This window comes from Pogoniulus pusillus, chromosome 1, assembly GCF_015220805.1.
Source record: "Pogoniulus pusillus isolate bPogPus1 chromosome 1, bPogPus1.pri, whole genome shotgun sequence".
NCBI classification, from domain to species: Eukaryota; Metazoa; Chordata; class Aves; order Piciformes; family Lybiidae; genus Pogoniulus; species Pogoniulus pusillus.
This window is the reverse complement of record NC_087264.1, coordinates 15941774-15964868: the sequence shown is the minus strand read 5'-3', so window position 1 is coordinate 15964868 and position 23095 is coordinate 15941774. Positions and strand designations below refer to the sequence as shown.

Genomic DNA, 23095 nt, shown 5'->3' with positions numbered 1-23095 from the left:
GAAGGTATGTGTAAATTAGGTTAACACTTTCCACATCAGTGATACAATAGTGTGTTATGGAAGCTTAAAATCTGCTTTCCTTTGAAGTGCACAAGGTGATTGTGTAAGGCCAGGTAATGCAGTAGTTAACAGAGTCTTTTAAGTTGAGTTTTAGTGCCTTTGCTAAAATGTTCAGTGGGTGAGAGCTTGCGCACCTTGATAACTGCGTGGATGTGTTCAGCTCTTCAGACACTGGAAAACAACAGATGTTGCTTTCTAGGAGCAGTGAATGTACAAAGCAATATGAATAAACCACAGCTTTCATATTCAGCACCTTCCCCTCCTTTTAAAAAATGCCCGTGAGACGGTTTGTGCCTTGGAAGCTCTGAAACCATTTCATGTGCTGGCAGAAAGAGCAACAAAATGCCCCTCTGAGTAACACATTTCTATGCAAAGGATAGCATTTCACTGATAAAAACTGTGGAACAGGTGATTGTCAGGTAGTAATGCTAACAAATCTGTGCAGTGTACCTACAGTACAAGGGTTTGGGTGATCAGCTTAAGCAACCACATCTGAACACGTCAGCTACAGTAATTTATTAGCTGTTTAATGAAGAACAGCTTTTGCCTGTTACAATTAAATCCATCAATAAAATAAGCTGGTTTGCATCTGTATATTCATCAGTATTCAGTTGTGCAGGTTTAGGTGTCTTGTTCTGTGGGTACTCTTAGTTGATTTTGGTTAAGGTCAGTTGTCCTAATAAGCCTGACTTGCACTCAGTCAAAGCCTATTAGCTACTATTGTGTGGTTTTTTAGTTTTCAATTTGTGTTTTAGTTACAGTACTCCTGTGCACCTGAAGATGCTATGCCAAAAACATTCAGCCACTGCACGCCTGCCTCGTTTCTGGGTGTTGTTCAATGATTTCAGAGTGGTCTTGTAGTCTAGGTAACATTAGAAATAGTCTCTCCATGTAGAGTCTTTTGCTTCCAGCATAGAAGGCTGGTTTGGGGGAATGCTGAGCACTGGGTCCAGTCTAAGAGCACTCAGTGCTTTTCAGCAGGGATCAGAGGTTTTCTGTCACACGCAGTGGTGAGCTGCTCTCCTTCCCGTTTCTGACACACTAAAATTAATATCCATTTAAAAACCAGGTAAAGCATTTTTTGAGGGAAAATACCTATAACAATGAAAATTCCATCTGGGATGATGGGAGCAGGATTGAGATGTGTATATTCAACTTGAAAAAATAGAGGTGTATAGTGGGGAAAGAACTAGGAAGCTAGCGAATCAGAAATGCTATGTTAGTCTGCAGTATGATACTAGTCGATGTGGGCTGTATCAGCACAGTCACCAGCATCAGGATAACCATGCATCTGTTTTCCCCACTTTTTCTTTATATATCTCAGGGTAGTCTTTCTACAGCAGAGTAATCTGAAGGTATTAAACCCAAAAAGCTTTAGATTTGTGGGTTTGGTGGAGTATTCCCACCTGCTCAAAAGTGAATCCAATCTGCTTACTCAGCATGAGTTTGTGTTTGTGCCTGTGTGCATCATATATATGCTGAGAAAGCCAAATTCATTGCCTGTCTGCAGAAGAGAGAGAGACCTATTGGTCGTGTTTGTTCTTGGAGAAACAGTACATGACAGTTCTGAGTGTGTTGGTCATTTGGAAGCTTTGACATTTCTGGTGTAAGCTTAGGACCAATTTATTCTACATTTTTATTTGAAAAGTGGGCTTACCAAAAAATAAACTTTAAGCCAAACCACACGGAAAATCAAGATTTAAAGATCCATGGACCTCTCCGAGTCCAAAGCTGCATTGATTATAACCTAAGATAGAACTTCTTTGTCCATAGCATCAAACATTTGTAATTTTATCTAGGAGGATGTAGTCATTCTCTTACAGAACCAGTTCAGTACTCACTTATATATAGCATAGTAGAACACTGACCATTGCCACCTCTGCTTTTTCCCAAGGTATAAAGTATTTTTCTCTGACATTCTTTGATTCCTTCAGAATGTCTTGACCTATAATAAATAGAATCAAAGCGTTGGGAAGCTGAAAGAACAGATCTGAGTTTATGAATGTCTCAAATAACCAAAGTTCAAGGGTAAATCCTGATGCCTGCTATGGCACAGTCACTGAGACCAGCTGTGCAATCCAGATGTTGCAGAAATTCTGTTCTGTGTGCGGAAATCAGTGATGTCCTCATGCAGAATGTGACCAGCAGTTGAGGTGAGGATAATGTCCTGGAGAAGTCTTTCTGCCAACTGCTTGGTGCAACTGCATTAGTTTTTTATTAGAGAGGGGAACATGAGGAGTCCCCTTTGCTTTTCTTATAACTGCAGTAATGCTGTAGACTGCATTTCCAAGTCTTATATAGCAGAAAATTCTGTTCCAGCAAGGCTTTTGAAAATTTACAAGGTCTTGATACTGCACTTTGGAGGAAGTTGTTCCAAGATTGTGCTTGTAATTGCTGTTCAAGATGCTAAAAGAAGTGATTCCAATCCAGCAAAACACTTAAGCACTTACTGCATTTGGCCCATGTGTATCTTCTTCCTGTAACAGCAGCAGAACTGTTCACTTGCTTAAAATTAAGTATCTCAAAGCCTGTCACAGATGGAGTAAGAATGCTTTACAATTCATAGGAAAGTGTCCTAGAAGAGCAAGAGGAAACCTATTGTTGGTCATATTATTACTCCATGAAAGGCTAAGATGATGTGGTTTTGGAGTGACTGTTTCCATCAATTAATAGCACGATCAATTTCACATAGGAGCTGGTGAATGTTAGGAGGATGTGGTAGGAGCAGGGCGGTAGGGAAAGGGTGTAGGATGTGGCTCTTGTGATGCATGAGTTTATGTAGTCCAATTATGTGTCACCCTTGCTCTGGAAGGGGTTAGAAGATACTGAAAATAATTTCTTTGTGCTTCATGTGCAGATTAACTGTGAGTCCTTTATATTAATTACCTTGCTGAGTCTTCTGGGTGAAAAACTGGATGGCTGAGTCCAGCAAGTGGTGGTGAATGGAATGAAATCAAGTTGGTGATCAGTCACAAGTTGCATTCCTGGAGCTCAGTACTGGGGCCAGTTCTGTTTGATATCTTTATTGATGATCTGGGCAAGGAATTGAGTGCACATTCAGTAAGTTTGCAGATGACACCAAGTTGCATGGAAGTGTTTATCTGCTCAAAGGTTGGAAGGGCTCTACTGAGCAACCTGGATAGGCTGGATCAATAGGCTGATGTCTGTTGTATGTGGTTTAACAAGGCCACGTGGTGAGTCCCAGACATGTGTCACAACAACCCCATGCGACCATGCAACACTGCAGACCAAGCAGGCCAGCAGCATCCTGGTCTGTATCAGAAACAGTGTGGCCAGGAGGAGTATCAAAGTAATCATGTTTCTGTACTCAGCACTGGTGAGGTCACACCTTGAACACTGTATTCAATTTTGGGCCCCTCGTGACAGTAAGGATATTAAGTTGCTGGAGTGAGTCCAAAGAAAGGCAACAAAGCTGGTGAAGGCTCTAGAGAACAAGTCTTATGAGGAATGATTGAAGGAGAGATCTTACTAGTGCTCTCTACAACTACCTGAAAGAAGGTTGGATGAAGGGGAGAGTCAGTCTCTTCTCCAAGGTAACAAGTGATAGGACAAGAGGAAACAGGCTCAAGCTGCACTACGAAGGGTTCAGACTGGATATTAGGAAAAGGTTATGAGACAGTGGAACAGGCTTCCTAGGGAAATGGTGGAATCACCATCCCTGAAAGTGTTCAGAAAACATGTAGTTGTGGTACTTAAGGGCATGGTTTAGTGGTGGACCTGGCAGTGTTACGTTAAAGATTGGATTTGGTATTGAAGTTTTTTCCCAGTCTTTATGATTCTGTGATTCTTTGATTTTCAGCAGATATAAGCTATGGAATTTGCAGAAGGAGCTAATCTCACATATTTCCATCATTATTGAGAGTGGAAAGGAGGTTTGTAAGGTAATTACAAATGGACACATTCACATGCTTTACAAAGATAAAGTGGGAGCCTTTCAAAACACAGCTGATAGCAGGAACATCCGGGGTATCATTATACACAGGAGATAGCTACAGATGGAAGGTAAGAAGGAACTCCATTCATCCTTGTTCAGCTTGCCTGGCATTTCTCTAATAGTCAGAGCCCAAACCTGTCATATTCTGAGCAGGAGTGCTCCTGACAGCTTTGGTAACTGAGTTTCTGGGTAGCAGCTGGGTAACTCAATGGTATTGGGTCCTCAGAATCCACAGGCTAGAAAATCTAGACTGGTTATAGGGAGGGTTATTTTTGTTATGCTTGGTTAGAATGATTTTTTTCAATTCATTGATAGACTTCAAACATGGAAGTGGAGGTTGTGTTCTGAGTTTTGTTGAAAGTGGGATGGATGCTGACTGTTTTCTATACTGGGAAAATGCCAGAATCTCCAAATGAGTCCAAGGGTTGTGTGGGATTTAGTAAAGCAATGTGATGCTTTGGTGACTGTTGTTACACCTTCAGATTAATTAACAGATTAAAGAAAACATTCAAATAAAGTGGAGTGATGTGGAAAGCAGAAAATTACAGCAGCAACCCAAGTCAAGAGTGACCAGCTCTGTTTGCTTACTATGTCTGTCTGCTGGGACTTAATTTTCCTGAAGGTGTTTTCTGTCATGAATTGCATTGTCTGTCCAAGCACTGCATTCTGTTGGAGTCCTCTAGTCTGGTTTCAGCAGGTTGCTTGGTTTGATGAGTGTGGTATCATAGTGGATAAGTGTCAACCCCTTCCAGTGTTCACAGGGGTGATGATTTTTAAAAGTGCTTTGAAATAGTGATGTCTTTCTGTTGTTAAGCATGGATTTTCAGTGAATACGTGTGCAACTATGAAGGAAAATCCTTGAAAATGGATTCTGAATTGATGATAGTTCTGTCACTCATCAGTGGCTTGATATAATTCCCATGCTAGTGGATACACCAGGAGATGCTCCATTTTCATAAAGTAGCAGCAGGGTAAATACTGTGGAAGCCTTTGATAAACATGATCTTGACACTGAATATACAACTTGTTAGCACTTTGGTATAAAAGGGGTGAGAATGAAGTGTGCGAACTCCTCGACATCTATTTTGAAGGTTCTGAGTGATCCCAGTGTGCTCTCCTGTCTCTTCTGGCATTGCAGCAAACAATACCTGTCCCTACACTGAGAATTGAATAGGGGAAACACCCATGGCCAGCTGTGATGCCAAGAGCAGGAGTGCTGAACATTTACTGAATGAATGTGCTGCAAATTCAGAAGGATTACCAGAATTGGAGGCAACACAGGGTGGAGTATCTCAGCAAACACGACCATACAGTGTTAGATGGCAGCCAGATCAGATGCTGTTGGTGGCAGTCACTGCCCACCTTTTCTCATGCTGTCTCACACACCCACACGATGCTTTCAGGTCTGTCTCACAACACCAGCTGTTTGAAATTACATGTAAGCAGAATTTTTAGTTTTTTCCTATTCAGAAAGCTGAGTTCCACTATTCTTGTAGCCACCAGAACTAAAACCTGCCAAGCAGCAGCTAATTAGAAAGCATTAATGTTACAGTCACTTCAGAACAGCCCAGCACTTCTTTGCAGTGGACTGTTAGATGCACAGCCAATTGCTTTGGCTTTGCAAAGAGATTATCTCCAGTTTGGAAATTAAAAAAAAACAACCATCAAACCAAACAAACAAACAAAAAACCCCAAACAAACAAAAGCCAACCAAACAAAAAAAAAATCCCCACAGCAACAAAAACGAATACACAAAAAAAAATCCTCCCCCCCCCAAAAAAAATCCCAAACTTTTAACCTCAGCTAGTTCTCTTTGTTGTGATTTGACATGCTTGTAAACCATTCAAATGTTAGGAAAGGGGAAAGAGTCTAGGACTCATTGCTAAAACAATACCAAACTTCCATTGGCTTCCTCTATCATTTTGTTTTGGTTTTTTTTCTGTAAAAAAAAAATAGATAAGCGTTTGCAAAGTGTGGGAAGATGTGCTGTGACTGGTAAAAGCTATCAGCCCCATAAAGTCAGGGCATGCAAAGAGAAAGACAGCCATAGCTCTTCAGCTGATGTGCAGAGGTGTTTAGTCAGAGAGAAAAAGCAACAATCAGACAGATGAGAAAGCTAAAGTATCAAAATGCAAAGTTTTAAAGGATTTCTGAACATGTAGCTGAACGCAAAGACCTGAACTCACACTTGCATTCTCTCAGCTCCCAATTAAGTGTGTGTGTATAGTATGTGAGTAAACCTCTGAACTACACCTCTGTTGACATGAAGTATATAATAAAGTGTCTTGATAATCTGCAATAAGAGGCAAAGCATTTTGAAGTATCAGAGTGCTTTTCCTTTAAAAGTGAGCTCCATTTGAAATGTCTTTCTGCCTTATCCTATCTTGGAATGTCTTTCTACCCTACCCTCCGTGATGTACCACAAAAGGCTTTCTGGGCCTTTCTCGGGAGTTTTCTCACAACTTTTCTATTGTATGCATGTATAAAATGTTTTCCTTTCAATTCAGCTATGCTGTCCTTTTGAGGCATCTTCTTTCTCTGAACTCTCATGTCCTCCATCCTTACCTTCTTTCAAATACCATGGAGGCACTAGCTCAAGTCCAAATGTTACAGAGATTTAACCTTAGGTCTGGAAGATGAGGACCAAAGAGTAAACTTTCTTCTGTTCAGGGGCAGAAAGTGCAAGTGGAGCAGAGCAGCAAAGTAGAATGCTGCAGGCACAGAAAAGGTAAGCAAGATGGCAGAAACTTTCTCAGTTGTCTTACTTAAGACAGAAGCATGATAATGTGTCTGTATAGTCTTTACTGACTTGCAGGTTAGTAAAAGTTGAGTGGCACTAGTTGTAGCATCTAAAGCTCCAAGAACAGAAATGTCACCTCCTCTGCTCTGTTTTATGCTTTGGTTGTTCTCTAGCTGGAGCACAGCAGATTACAACCTCAATCTGAAAAGTTCTGAATTCTCTTCCCTAGATTCTGAATCCAGCAGTTACTTGAGAGAAGAATATTGAAAATGCATTCACAAACATGCCTCTCTCTTTGTCTGTCCTGTGATCTTTGCCCCATGGATCTGGATGAAAACTTTATCAAATGTGTGATTATTAACATTACCTTAATGCCTACTAAATTGTTGTTCTGTAATAGGATCCACATTGTGAAATGGCTCATTCTGTCTTCGTCTCTAAGCCAGCCAACTGAGCATGCTGTGAAACTGTGCAGATGGGCAAGGCAGTGAAATCCTGCACTGATTTTTTGTCTGGGTGGCAGATGTTTTATTCTCCTGGTGTGTTCTCTGGCGTTTCTCATGGACACAAAACAAGCAGAAGAAACTGAAGTGCTATGCTTGCTCTCCTTTCTTCTCCAAGGTAGTTTTGCAACTCATGGCTCCTGTAATTTTACAAAGTATGAGAAAAGGTATGCACTTCCTGACTTCTCTTGCCACTTGTAATAGAGGGGTAATTAATTGATTGTGAGGTGGTATTTTTTCAAAATTAATATTGTTTGTTAAATTTGGAATTGAGAACTCTCACCACCCCAACCATCAGTTTTCAACAATACTTGTTTCTTCACACGAGATCTAGAACATTAAGAGATAGCTAGCAATAACACAAAACATTTGACTCCATTGAACTGGAAGAGATTTCCATGGTCAGTTATACTACCTGTCATAGAATCATAGAATCAACCAGGTTGGAAGAGACCTCCAAGATCATCCAGTCCAACCTAGCACCCAGCCCTATCCAATCAACTAGACCATGGCACTAAGTGCCTCATCCAGGCTTTTCTTGAAGACCTTCAGGGACAGTGCCTCCACCACCTCCCATGGCAGCCCATTCCAATGGGAAATCACTCTCTCTGGGAAGAACTTCCTAATATCCAGCCTATACCTACCCTGGCACAACTTGAGACTGTGTCCTTTTGTTCTATTGCTGGTTACCTGGGAGAAGAGGCCATCCCCCACCTGGCTACAATGCCCCTTCAGGTAGTTGTAGACAGTAATAAGATCACCCCTGAGCCTCCTCTTCTCCAAGCTAAACAGGCCCAGCTCCCTCAACCTCTCATCCACTAGATGGATTCAGGGAGCTCCCTCCTGCTTTAAGGCAGAAAGATAGGATTTAATAACAGAGTTCTGCTAAAGAGACTTTGAGGCTTTTGAGCATTTACTCACAAATATTAGCTCCTGATTCATGGGGCTAGCTACAGATTCAGACTGCTCCCAAACACTTGAAGAGGTTCTGTTGGTGTCTTGTCAGCTGCTGAGGCTTCTGATTCTTCCCAGGCTTCACAGGGTGCTGGAGAAAGGAGGCAGAAGATCTCTGACCATATCCTGGTTTCTCTGAACAATCTGTGTGTTCCTTCCAGGGCTCCTTGTCTTGGCAGGTGTAGGCAGGATGTCTTGTGATATGCAGCCTTGGCACAGATGTCACACTGGCTATGCAGGGCTGTTGCATGGAGGCAATTATACCCGTTCCTGCTAAACTGGAGTGAGTCTCCAGGCAAACTAGCCCAAAGTATCAGAGTTTGTTACTTTGTGGCAGAGCTGGTTTATAGCTTAGCATAGCATGGCAAGATGGAGTAAGGCAGAATAGTGCCAGGAGCAGAGAGCAATGGCAGCAGGCAGCAGCAGGAAGCAAGCACAAATACAAGAGCAGAGCACGTTGTGTTACTTGCTCATCTCTTTTTATCGATACAGCCCAAGACTAATGGGCTTTTGGACACAGAATAGCCAATCAGAATGGCAGTTAGCCAAGCTTGACCATGCTAGGTGAAGCCATAGGCTTGCTTTACCCAAATTTGGGAAAACATAGGCTTTGCATGAGACAGGCACAAGCCAAGTGTATGTACCTTGTTTACCACAGGATGCAAGCAGGAGTAAAGCAAGTCTGGGCAAGCTGGAGTCCTTAGATTCAGTGTCTTCAGGTTCTTTGTCCTCTTTCCCACGGCTGCTTCTCCCCAAACCAGAGAGAGTGAGAGCAGAAAAACATATCTGGGCAAGCCAGGACATGTATAAGCCTGTTTTTGGCCTGTTTAGGCTTACCACAACACCACTGTGCTACTTGCACAGGTAACCTTCTTTACCCAGCCAGCTGCAATTTTCAACATGGGTAATTTTTATGGGGCACATCTTGCTCATCACTTAAGTGTACTTAATATTCTTAATGATGCTTTAAAAGTTATTGTTTGGATAACTAAATAAATAATCCTATCTCTAAAACATTTGTTTCCTCACCTCTGGTCTGCAGAGCACATAGCCACCAGGAGAGGAGGGCATAGAAAAGGCTGAAGACAGCACACTGATGTAAGCCGCTGTCCAGGCTGTCACAATAGCAACCTCTTGCTTAAATCTTTCATATGCTAGCTTATGTCACAGGGAACACTGAGGAAGTGAAAGGAAGTGGGAGACAGCTAACAGCTAACTCTGTCTTCCTTCAACACACAGCATGATATAGGTTGAATTGATGCAGAGAATATTAGTGGGCTTCCAGGAGCTAGCTCATTATTCCCAAATAATAAGCCGGCTATTTTACCAGCTTCCCTGTGATGCCATGGAAGAAATAAGGGTCTTAGAACTGATCCCCAGTGTTTCCTCAGCAAGGAAATTTAAAATGGTCATGGGTTGCAGGGGCAAAGCAGCAAATCCTTCTTATGCCACATGTGCAGTCAGGTGGCCCAGAAGGCAATGCTGAGAGCATCCCTTCTGTTCTGGATATGGGTGAAGTTACAGCTTTAAGCTTACAGTCGTGGCTTTAGATACTGGATTTGTGACTATCAAGCTCTGAGATTTTTTTTAACTATAATGCCATTTCCTGAAAAATTCATCTGGCAGGTGATGTCGCTGAAGTTTTGGAGGCTGGGACTGTCAGACTGTGCACCATTTCTTGGCCAGCTGGCAGAACAGAGGATATGCTCTTCCCGCAAAATAAGCAGCAAGTCTGAGAGCTGATATTGACAAACCTCCCTGCACTGGTTTAAGAGTAATACAGCTCGTTTATAACTCTTTGCCTGAGGATCTTGCTCATGCTCATGTCAGTCCTAGTAGCCATCCTGTTCACTGCCTGTCTCACAGGAGGAGCAGGGCAGTGACAGCAGAGGAGATGCTGCAGCTGTCACACCTATTTACAGCTTCTCAGTCACTGATGTGAGAGTAAACAAACATGGTATTCATTCAGAGGCATGGTTAGCAATCTATTTGTAAAGTCAGTCACTTGAAAAATACCAGGGCACAAGTGAAATAAATAGCTCTGTCAGCACTTTCTGTGTAGTTTGCAATCTAGTCATTGACCTGAGGGTTTCCTTCTGTTTCTATTGCTTTAAGATAAGAATTGAGGTAAAGGCCACATGCTTACCTGGTGAAAGCACATTTCTGGAGTGAAGTTGTACCAGGATAGGATGTGGCTCTTCAAATGCAGGAGCATACTGATTGCCTGTCTGCTGCTGCCATTTTATTCCCTGATTTAATTACCCTCTCTGCAGTGATGAGTAATTATATTGCATGAAAGCATGGTATATTTACTGTAAAAAAGGCTGAATAAATTCATAGTTGAGCAAATGTTTAAAGAAAAAAACAATTAGAGATTGCTCTCCTCTGTTTTGTTTGGAAACAGCGAGGGGAAAACAAAACTGAAAATATAAACATTTTCTCTTTGACAGCCAAAAACTAATGCTTGAGCTCAAATCTCCCAGCACTGCATTCCCAGAAATGTGGGCTTAAAAGTGGTTGTGTTTAGTCACTAAATCTTTATGAAAGTCAAACAGTGGCTGTAGACCATTTGTAAACAAAGCAGTAACTCAGGAAAGTCGACAGGATTATAACCTGTGGTCTGTTGCTGGGGCTGAAGTGGAACAATCCTAGAGAAATAGGAGGATGAGCCCCTAATAACCCACGGACACCCAGTATATGGGGACATGGATGTTGCACTCTGTTTTCCCTTCTGCCTCTTCTTTCCTTCTAAAGTTACAGGGAGGAGAGCACATAACAAACAAGAGCTGTATTTTTGACTTGACAATAACAGCAATCATCTCTTAAAGGTAAAAGATGGGTTGTGCGCTCTGATCGTTGGTAAATGCACTCCGCAGCTGGCTGGTGGAGATGTACTCCAGCAGAGTAGCTGTTGAAAAGGGACTCAGTAATCAGGCTCAACTGTGGTCAGTGTTCCTAAGTGAGACGTACTGTTCTCACCTATTGGTCTGTTTCTGAAGTACGTGGGAAACAGCATGAGTGTGGGTACTTACACATCCAGCATGGATGGCGTTCTCAGGAATGTGACCGCAGGGCTGCGATGAAACACCTTATGCTTTGGTTCCTGTCCTATTGAGAAGCTTCTCTGCTGCTGCTGCCACCTTGCTTTAATGCACTGATGCAGCCTTGCACCTAATTACTGTTGGCAGCACGTGACAGTGCTCCAGTATCTCTGCTGTTATTTGACCCTCCTTTGTAAAGGCTCTGTGTGAAGGTACTGCTCCTTTGCTGCCCTCCTTATCAGCTAGTATCAAATAAGTTGGGTCCTCGTCTCTTAGGGTTGCTAAGAGATGTATTTATTCAGTAATTGATGTGCTATGTAGGATCATGTACATGCATATGGTACCTCCTGATATTCCCACTGGTTCCTCAGTAGTTGAGCTCTGCAGTTCCCTGGAAGCACCAGATTGTACCTTCCAAAACACAGCAATTCTCATGTTTGGGCTGTTGTTTGTTGTTGTTGTTTTTGTTTGTTTGAAATGCTTACATTTTCCTCCTATTTTTCTAAATAATCACAAAACACAGTTGCTTTTTTTTGAGTCCAGGGTCCAGATTGCTGGAACCAATGCTTCAGGCAACACCATTCCCATTCATCTTTCAAATGTGCTATCGTTTTTTCTGTAGGAGTGTTTATTTCAAACATAACCTGGGCTGCATTTATTTCTATAGGTCCAAATTCAACTGTGGGCCATGCTGCCCAAACCCAGCACTGGATTTATGTTGTGGGAACTGTCAGCAAACCCCCAAACCCTGCAGCATAGGATTTTTTAACTTTGCTGGGGGTTTAGGAGGCTTTTTTTAATCTATTTCACAGCAGGCACTAAGTAGCCTCCAGATCTGTTCTTTGGAAAATGTGACAAATCCACAAAGAGACAGGTTAATGGGAACAATTGCTGTTGAAAGGCAGGAGGCAAAGCAGCAGTAAGGGCATGTGTGCATTCACATCGTGTGAACCTGATGCCTAGCAGTGACAGCCTGTGTGCTCTTTCCTTCTTGCCCAGGCAAACTCTGCAGTGACATGGTCATGTTGTGTGGCCTTATTACCAATTAAGGATGGGATCAGCCCTGTCTGTATCACTAGTGTGCAGGAGCAGATGTTCCCTGCTGACATATCCTGGGCAAGAACAGTGGCCCCTGAGCACAGAGCAGCATGTGGGGGAAGAAGTGGGTGGAGGGCGGCACTGCTCTTCTGCCCTCCATCACTGCCCACCAGCATGGCTGCCCTTGCCTGTCAGAGCAGAAGTGTCTTTAACTGAGGAGCAAGAGGACATCCCAAGAGAAAGGATGTTTGTGATATGCTTTCTCCCAGGTCAGTACATGAGTCCTGAGTGCTAGTAGAGTTGGCAGATGCAGATGGTAATTTTGCTGTGTTTTCTGCTGTCACAACTAGAGATCGAGGCATCAACTGTGTGCTTTTCAGCCCCAGAATACCAAACAGCTTTTGTCCAAAATTGCTTGTGGTCTAAATAACTGAGATGGTGTTCCATTGAGTTCCTTGGGGCCAGGGAATGTTCTCACACATGGATACCCCCCTCTGGGTACAGTTTCAACACTGTGTTATAGCTCGAATACTAAAACCATAAATAGAAAGATATACTGGAAACTACTATGCTTACAGCCCAAGTACTAAAATCATAGAGAGAAAGGTATATGACAAGGAATGCCAAGTAACTCTATTGATCAAAGAGCAGGTTATACTCACCCTATCCAACTGACCAGCTCAACTCCTGAGATGCGTAGATCGCAGAGCTGGCAGGCATTTATCTTCTTCAGGTAGGCATCCCCACTGGGAACCGCGCCATTGTGAGGACAGGACTGGTGCTGCTCCAACCCAGCTACCTAGGCTCCAGGTATATATGGGTGCAGAATTCTGTGATGTATGGCCAGGACGTCCCAGAGGGCTGAATGAAGGAGAGTGGAGCTCTGAAATCTGTTACATGCCACCTGTTCCTGCTGCTCATGTGCATCCCTGCGGGCCTCGTTTCTTATCTCTAGTAACCTAGTGATTATCAGCCTGTTGTCACTTCTGACCAAGCACATACTAACTCTTCCCTCTTGCAGATCGAGCAAAGGCAAGAGAACAAATATTAAGTAGAGGAATTGGAGCAATAAGAAGGGAAATAGATTTTAAAAATGAGAGAAAAGAGAAGCACAATGGGAACAGAGAAGATCTGAGAGTGAGATGAGAGAAGGGATATAAGGTTAAATGTGACCGAAGTGCAGAAAATAGAGTCATAGAATTATCTCAAGCTGGAAGGGACAGTTAAGGATCAGAGAGTCTAGCTCTCTGCTCCTTGCAGGACTATCTAAACTTAAACCATATGACTAAGAATGACATCCAGATGCTCCTTGAACTCTTAACAGGCTTGGTGCCATGACCTCTTCCTTGGGGACCCTCTTCCAGTGCCTGAAAACCCTCTCAATTATGGAATCACAGAACATTGTGGGTTGGAAGTGACCAGGGAAGATCATCTAGTCCGGTGCCTCTGCCAGAGCAGGATCACCTAGAGGAAAGGACCATTTCCTGATTTCTAATTTCAACTCCCCCTGACATAACTTCATTCCATTTTCTTATGTCTTATTGCTAATCACTAGAGAGAGATCAACACCTCCCTCTCTGCTGATCCTCTTCAGAAAGTTGTAGACTGTGATGAGATCACTCTTTGGTCTTCTTTCTCCAAACTGAGCATAGAATCGTAGAATCAACCAGGTTGGAAGAGACCTCCAAGATCATCCAGTCCAACTTAGCACCCAGCCCTAGCCAGTCAACTAGACCATGGCACTAAGTGCCTCATCCAGGCTTTGCTGGAACACCTCCAGGGATGGTGACTCCACCACCTCCCTGGGCAGCCCATTCCAATGGCAAATCACTCTCTCTGTGAAGAACTTCCTCATAACATCCTAACATCCATAACAACGTGGCCTCAGCTGCTCCTTCTAGGTCTTGACCTCAAGACATTTCACCATCTTGGTCATCCTCCTCTGGACATATTGCAATGGTCTGATGTCCTTCCTGTGTTGGATATGCCTAAAACTGCACACAGTCTTTGCTCTGATTCTTTAGTTTGATTTTATTTACTTATCTATTTTCAGCACACTTCACCTGAATAACCTGAGTGATACTGACTTTGTCTGCTGGTCTTCACTGCTTGATTGTAGGACTGTTTGTTCTGCCACAAATCTTTTTTTTTTTCCCTCCTGGCTTAACCCCCACAGAAAACAATGATGTAAAGAACTAAGATGGGGCAATTACCTACTATGATATGGCCCCAAGCAGCGCTACAGGCTGGGGACAGAGTGGCTGGAGAGCAGCCAGGAGGAAAGGGACCTGGGGGTACTGATAGATAGTAGGCTAAAGATGAGCCAGCAGCAAGGTGGCCAAGAGAGCCAATGGCATCCTGGCCTGTATCAGGAACAGTGTGGCCAGTAGGACAAGGGAGGTTATTCTGCCCCTGTACTCAACACTGATCAGGCCACACCTTGAGTACTGTGTCCAGTTCTGGGCTCCTCAATTCAAGAGAGGTGCTGAGGCGCTGGAGGGTGTCCAAAGAAGGGCAACAAAGCTGGTGGAAGGGCCTGGAACACAAACCCTATGAGGAGAGGCTGAGGGAGCTGGGGGTGTTTAGCCTGGAGAAGAGGAGGCTCAGAGGTGATCTTATTACTGTCTACAACTACCTGAAGGGGCATTGTAGCCAGGTGGGGGGTGGCCTCTTCTCCCAGGCAACCAGCAACAGAACAAGGGGACACAGTCGCAAGTTGTGCCAGGGTAGGTATAGGCTGGATGTTAGGAGGAAGTTCTTCCCAGAGAGACTGATTGGCATTGGAATGGGCTGCCCAGGGAGGTGGTGGAGTCACCGTCCCTGGAGGTCTTCAAGAAAATACTGGATGAGGCACTTAGTGCCATGGTCTAGTTGACTGGCTAGGGCTGGGGGATAGGCTGGACTGGATGATCTTGGAGGTCTCTTCCAACCTGGTTGATTCTATGATTCTATGATTAAATTGCTATAGCCCATATATGGTGTTTTCCAAAACGAAGAATGAGCATGTCCTTGTATTTTATCCTCTTGATGAAAAGTGTTCAATGTCAGCCTTTGGCAGACCTGAAGGAAAAGTTCCATAGGAGTTGTTTTTCTACCAGAAGTGGAACAGCTTGCTAGATACCGAGTTAGTGTTGTAGTCACAGGCTCACTAAGATTGTTGAGATAAGCTGCAGACAAGAATAATTAAAAATTAACATCATAATATCTCTAGTCCATTACAGATCAAGGCACCTATACAGTCAGAGATGAGCTAAACATTGGTAATCCAGAGATTCATTGGCTAGTCTTGTGATGGACAACGGACAAGAGCAGAAAACCCTGAAGAGCTTACAGTAGAAGCAGAAAAGATAAGGCAACAAGGTACTCAACATCTGAATCAGAGCAAGGGATTAAAGGCCATGAAGAAAATTAGTTCCTGTCTTTTTTAACATCTGCCTCATTGTGCAAATAATCAGATTTGTAACAGATCTTGCAACACAAATATTGACTGGCTGATTTTGCTGCTTTTCCTTTCCTGTTAGCAGTTTGTTGGTCAAATCTTGTTTGGAACTGTGATAGGCTGAGATCACCTTGCAGCTGGAGCTTCATTCCAAGTAATAGATATGGATTTTCTTAACAGGAGATGGACCATACTTTTCATTGAAAGGTGCCAGTTCATTCTGAAGGCAGATGTGACCCCAGAATATTTCCTCAGTAAGGAGTCATGCACTCTAATGCTTTCTGGAAACTTTGTTCCTCACTTTTTTATTCCATCAGATCTTCAAAACTTGAATGAATTGTGTGTGTTCCCCATTTTGTATTCTTACAGTATGATGGCAAGGAGCTTGAAACAGAAAGGATGGGTATTGGTCGGATTTACAGGGAGCGTGGCAAGGAGCACTGGTGGTATTTTCCAAACAGAACCTCAGCTTTTCTGTGGCTCCTCAAAAGAAGGGAGCACTTTCCTTCTGTAGAAACACAAGTGGTGCCTGCAGAGTGAGGCTGTAGAGGGAAATGTCCATTTCCCTGCATGCATTTATGATGTACCTCTTCTTTCTGACCCCCTGCCTATCTGTTTCTGTCTTCTTGTGTCAGCACTTTCTGTTATGCTTTTCAGCAGTATGTGGTGATCTAGAAATCCAGAGCAGGTAGTGAAGAAGCCACAGTTAGGAAGGCAGTTGATTCTACATGTGGAAACTATAACAGGAACCAGCACAGGCTGATAGTTTTTCCCCTTCCTGAACTGGCATGGCACAGTCTGGTTCTCTCCTCTCCATCACAGTATCTGAGTACTCCTTCCTGTTGGACGAAGCAGGGTGTTGAATTTTATGAGTATTCTTTAGTAGTGTGTTGTCAGTTTTGCCTGCAAGCGAGTAAACCCTGCAGCCCTCTGAAATCTGTGACATGATTGTGGATGACAGTCATTAGTGGGTGAAACAGAAATCTGTCTGCAAGCATCTGTTTTGAGGGAGCCAAATATAATTAAAGTTTAACCGTGCTGCATTTGCTCTTTTATTTAGTCCTTCTTCTGAAGGATCACAGTCACATTTCTTGTGTCCTTCTGGGGAGTTGGACTTGCTGCTTTTTGTTGTATGTGTGTTTTGGATCACAGGATGGGCCACACAGATCTGTTCAGAGATTCACTTCAGGATAACAAAACTCTGTCTTCTTCAATGTCTTCAGAATTTTCCCAAGGGGAATCTTTTCTGGTTTCAGGTTGTTTTAAATGAGGAGACTACAGTGCTGTTTCCTAACATAAATTGGTTGAAAAAATGGCAGGTGTGATTTTTTTTTCCCCTTATAATTCCTCCAAACTGATACTATATTATTTCAGCAAATACCAGTGTAAACCTAATGCAAACAGAATTGAGTTCATGGAATCTGCTGCTTTGGTTTTCACATATGCATAATGTACCCATGGCTGCTATGTGTAAGTAAAGGATATATGACAGCAGTTGGTTTGTTACGTGGTATTGGCTCTTGGTACAAGAAGTCACTGTTAATTCTAATTACTAGTTCTAGTTGTAAATTAATTACACTGTAGTCAAAGTGCTTAGGCAAGTGTGGGTCCTTGTGGCAGATATTGTGCAGACAAAAGCTGAGTTAAACTGCAGTGGAATTCAACCATTCTGCCCCCCAAGAAAAACTCCAAACCTTTGTGAAGAAGGATACAAAAATATTAAAGAAGCACAGACAAGTATGTTTCTGAAGGTACTGATTCTGGCAATAGCAGGGATGCAAATAAAACTTGATTGATGATCACCAGCCTGCTTGCTCATGGGGCCCAGTACATCTAAAGATATTCTTCTCCAGTTGGATGACTGTCTATGGTCACTACTGTTTATGTTTTGAAGCCAAGAGAGCTTTTACACTGGCTGCTGCAAGCTTTCTGGGCTGTACTGGAATGGAATGTGCTTTGGAATTGGCCCGAAACTACATCATATTCATTGCTTAAATTTGCTTTAACTGACTTGCCTTGTTACCAGCAATCTGGAAATAAAAGGTTTGGGAGAGATTTGCATATTTCCCACACAAGCCTGCCTGGAGGTTTTAAAAACTAATGTATCATTTCTCACTTCTCAAGGTCATGTGTTCCTGAGCTAAGCTGGAGCTTATTTTGATGTGGTGACTCTCTACACGGGGCAGTTGTGTTGCATCAGTGTTTCCATGATGCTGTCTGAGCGACAGGATAGATTGAATATGTTTTTAAACAATAATTAGTTTTATGTAAACTGTAATAAATAAATACTCTCTTCTCTTGACTTAGAGTAACTTAAAAGTAATGTTAACCACAAATGAAAGGAATTATGTTCTCCTTCGAGGATGTAACTCAGAGATCAATTTTGTATGGTCTCCCCATTCAGGGAGTGTATTGTAATAGTGTGGCATGGATTCCAGTTTCCAGAGTGCCAAGATCTTGCTTGGGTCTTGGAGAAACTGTGCATTAAAGATTGTCTTGAGTTCAGGCCTACCAACAAATATGTAGAAGACATTGTTTTATTTGGAATGCTTTAAACTTTCTAACTTGACCTCATTTTAACTTGGGTGAGTGTGGTCATGTGTTTAATATGGTCGTGTATTTGTTACCAGATGTCATTTTTATCTCTTTGACTATGCTTTTGGTGTACAATCATTGTTACAAAAGGGCTCTCAATTTGTGGGGCACTTTCAATGCAGACTTACAAATATTGAGTTACTAATAGAAATGTAATGAATTATACATTGATTTGTGCCACCAAGCATTGTTATTTTGACTGCACATATATAGACACTTATCTAGAGACAAAGAATCAATGTATAATTTATTATATTCTTCTGTAATGTGCTTTGAACTGTTTGAACAATCTTAAACATAAGCACATAAACACAGATGGCTTGGCTGTTCTATTTCTGTTTGGCATGATAAAGATGTCATCAGCTGCTGTCTAGTTCAGCCACACTTAATCATCCCTTGATGGTCTTAGTGCATAAGCAAAACTGGGTTGTGAGAATCTGGGTTTGTGAGAACATATGGAGTATTTGGCTCTGATGATGTCTGTTCTCACACTTTGAAGAATTCTGCCCCACTCATGCCCCAAGCTGGTGAAATGTCCCATATGGATGCTCCACTTAAAAGCAAAGTGATCCAAGCTCATTTTATGCTGTTTGTGAAATGTGTTCATGTTGTGCTGGCTGACTTTACACCAAAGTGGGAGAGAAACATGTTTCTTCTCTTTCTTGGGCTCTGCTTTGGAAAGGGTAAATCCTGATTGTTGAGATGGCTGAAGTAGTTGCCTGGTGACAGTTTATAAGCACTCAAGATTTACATGTGATGGAGCTTTTAGTCTCTCCATGAGTAAATAGTTATGTTGGAGGAAACTTTTCTTAGCAAAATGAATAGTACTCTTCAAATACTCTCTTCAGTATGAGGAGAAACATCTTTACTATGAGGGTGACAGAGCACTGTCTCTGGCTACCCAGAGAAGTTGTGCACTCTCTCTCTCTGGAGACTTTCAATACCCTTTCTTGTATGGCCTGCTCTAGATGATCCTGCTTTGGCATGCAGGACAGGCTACATGATCTCTGTGGGTCCCTTCCAACCCCTAACACTCTGGTATTGTATGAAATGCTAGAAATTAGAAAATGGTTTCCAAATAGTTTCATATTTTAATTTTTATTCTGCTGTGTAGTGTATATTTGACAAAAATGTGAGGGAATAGGATTAATTTTAAAGAAAATGGAGTGCATTTTTCTTTGAGTGTAAATTGCTACTGAAGCATTACAGAGTAAGTTGAGCGGAATGCGCAGTTTAAGTTATATGTGAGCCTGATATGCCTGATGGGATCAAGATGTATGACAACATGCCAGATACTGCTATTCTATCAAGTGAAGTGTACACAAGTAGGTAGAGTATTTAGCAGTCCTGCTTTCTTCCTTGAAGCTGTTCTTTATGCTTTACCTGACCTTCATGCTGCCGGCCACCCGTGAGGTCTCCAGATATGGGCAGGGCTAACACCGTATCAGCTCTTTCTCTTTTCTTGTGTCCATCATAACTGGAATACGTTGGTTTTGTTGCCACTTGGGCTTATTGTGTGTCTTGACCAGGGTACCAAGTAAGCAAGCTCATTTTTTTATAGAACTAGCTTTAAATAAGACATGAGAGATACACCTGAAATATTCTGTCAGTGCTTCTGAGCCCTCCCCCCTTTTTTGTTTGTGAAAATGTAAGGCAATGTGAAAATGAAAGGGAAACAAAAAATAACAAAGAAGAAAAGTGGTATGAAAATTGTGTATACCAAAATAAAATTGCATATATCCATTTTTTTCTCTGTTTTTTTTTCAGGAAGTCTGATATCCTGTATAAACTTAGGAAAATAATCATTATGGAATAATTTGAGACTATTAAATTGTTTTGGTTTCTGGTCTGAGGCTTTCTGTTGGATGTCCACAAGTATTTTTGTTACAGTTGTAAAACTTAGTGTCTTGCTTATTCTAGTGTCTTACTACTTACTGTAGTGTCTTAATTGTAAATAAAGGTTTTCCAGAGAGTTTGAGAGAGTCGAAAGGCATGGGCTCTACTCGCAAAGGGGCTGAACAAAATGGAAGAGGTATGTTTATCTCATTGCATTGGTCTAAAAAATGCTATACCGTTTGAAGCACAGTTTTTTTCTGGGCTCTCTCTCTCTTGCTTCCTTTTCCCCTTTCTCTCCTTCTGGCCTTGCTTGACTGCCCTCCTCGCCATTGTTTGAGTTATTGAGATGGAGAGCAGAGAAAGATAATATTGTGCTACCTGTCAGCAGCCCCTGGGCTTTGTCCAGGGGGTATTCAGGGGAGTAGCTGGGCTATTGCCTAGCTATACAAATACACATATAGATATATATGTTCATTACCTTTTATATTTAGCTTGCTTTTGTAAATAATAATGTCATTTACCTTCCAAATTGTGAGTAAGTATGGTAGTTTACTTTTGGGGGATAAATCCCAAATTCTATGTCATGCAAAACCACCACAGTTTTTCATGGGAGTATTAATCTCCATAAAATAAACTTTCCCAGTGAGTTTGCATTACAATAATGGATAATAGACCTCAATTCTGTTTTGCTGTATTTGAAGAGAAATTCTGGGTGTCTATCTCAAAGGTGCTGAAAATGAGACATTTATATCCCATAATTAGGTACATCAGAGCTGCAGTGGTAGTGATTACTTCCCTGAGCAGGCAAATGTATCACAACTTGTCTTTGTAGTGTGGTTTAGTTAAACTTCAGACAGTTAATTTTTAAATGGGCCATGTGGCAGGGATTTGACCTAGCATGTGAGATGCTTTTAGTGCTACTGGGTTTTGAACAGTGTGTGCCATGTGCAACATTGAGGAATTTGTATCTAATTACAGTATCACAGTATCATAGTATCACCAAGGTTGGAAGAGACGTCATAGATCATCAAATCCAACCCTTTACCACAGAGCTCAAGGCTAGACCATGGCACCAAGTGCCACGTCCAATCCTGCCTTGAACAGCTCCAGGGACGGCGACTCCACCACCTCCCCGGGCAGCCCATTCCAGTGCCCAATGACTCTCTCAGTGAAGAACTTTCTCCTCACCTCAAGCCTAAATTTCCCCTGGCGCAGCCTGAGGCTGTGTCCTCTCGTTCTGGTGCTGGCCACCTGAGAGAAGAGAGCAACCTCCTCCTGGCCACAACCACCCCTCAGGTAGTTGTAGACAGCAATAAGGTCACCCCTGAGCCTCCTCTTCTCCAGGCTAAACAATCCCAGCTCCCTCAGCCTCTCCTCGTAGGGCTGTGCTCGAGGCCTCTCACCAGCCTCATCGCCCTTCTCTGGACATGCTCAAGCATCTCAATGTCCCTCCTAAACTGGGGGGGCCCAGAACTGAACACAGTACTCAAGGTGTGGCCTAACCAGTGCAGAGTACAGGGGCAGAATGACCTCCCTGCTTCTGCTGACCACACCATTCCTGATGCAGGCCAGGATGCCACTGGCTCTCTTGGCCACCTGGGCACACTGCTGGCTCCTGTTCAGGCGGGTATCAGTCAGCACCCCCAGATCCCTCTCTGTCTGGCTGCTCTCCAGCCACTCCAACCCCAGCCTGTATCTCTGCATGGGGTTGTTGTGGCCAAAGTGCAGCACCCGGCACTTAAAGCTACCGAACGCCATCCCATCATCTTTTTCTCTAGAGGAGTAAGAAAATGTCCTAAATGCCACATCCTTCTAGTTCTGTCCTCTAACACCTACCCCTTGAAATTCTTCTAGTCTTTCTGAGAAGCATCCTGATTAGTGAATGCAGAAGGACACAGTTGCTTACAAAAGCAATGCTTTTGCCCATGCCTGCAGTCTGGTAATTTACACAGTTCTTCATTTGCAACTACTTCTAGTTTTGCAATTGTGTTGTGGCTTTCATTACTGTTGCTGGCTGCCAATTGCCATCCTTCCACCTTAAGAATAGCTAAGAGAGAGGGAGCAGAAGGAAAACCAAAAGAATTTGAGTATCAGCCTCTTTCTCTGCTGCAAAAATACTTTGGCCACAACAGTAAACTGCTGATAACAAGTGATAACAAGGCATGATGTATAGTCAGAGCTGAACATGGCTGCAGAGATCTTGGTGGAGGAAGGGAGTAGAGATTGTGCAGGTTTTTTGCACTTGGAATTAGGCTTTTTTTTTTTTTAAATGCCTGGTCTTAAGATCTGTTCTGTTTTTCTTCTCTTTACACCTCATCATTTGACTTTTCCATACATAGTGGGAATGTCTTTTCCTCTTTCAGGTAAGAAGTGCCTTTACGACCAGCTTTAGTTACTCTTGCTTTGTATCCTCCAGCACATGGAGAGCCACTTACTCTCTGCAGAACCACCAGAACTTTCACTAATACCATGTAGCTATTTGCTAGTTTCCAGTTAGCAATATTGCCTTGTATATTCAGAACAAAGCTGCCTCTTGAGACATTGAAACATTATGCCCTAGGCAACATTCACTTTCTTCAGGTTTTGGTTTTCTTTCTCTCCTGTTTTGTTTGTTTGTTTGTTTTTTGGTTTTGGTGTTTGGTTGGTTTGGTTTTTTTTTGTGACAGAGTAACTTGACAACAGAAGGGAGTTGCCAATCTGGAACAGAGTAGGGGAATGCATAAATCCAGTTAAATCAGTTAAATCTAGGATTTAGGCTTTGAAGTTACCAATGCTAAAAATATTAGAAGGTTGTTCAAGAAACTCTGTAATTAGGGGGGATAATCAGCACCTCTTTCTTCTCACATATGATTAAGGAGTTTAAACTCAGAAGCTTGGTGTTTGAAGCTCTTCCAGAATCATGTTCCATGTTAAACTGATACTGTTCTGCAGGTT

General features: G+C 42.5%; 1 protein-coding gene across 4 annotated transcripts in view; it reads left to right on the top strand.

Moving 5' to 3' along the window:
- C1H14orf132 (chromosome 1 C14orf132 homolog) overlaps window positions 1-23095 on the top strand; it is a 39954-nt gene that overhangs the window by 3305 nt on the left and 13554 nt on the right. Inside the window, exon 1 of one of the 4 annotated variants that reach the window (XM_064142157.1) lies at window positions 20293-20357. The exons of the other annotated variants lie outside the window; for them this stretch is intronic. Within the exon in view, the coding sequence (XP_063998227.1) occupies window positions 20349-20357 (9 nt within the window). The 5' untranslated portion in view covers window positions 20293-20348. Of the gene's footprint in view, window positions 1-20292; window positions 20358-23095 lie in introns of those variants that run through there. 4 annotated transcript variants of the gene reach the window in all.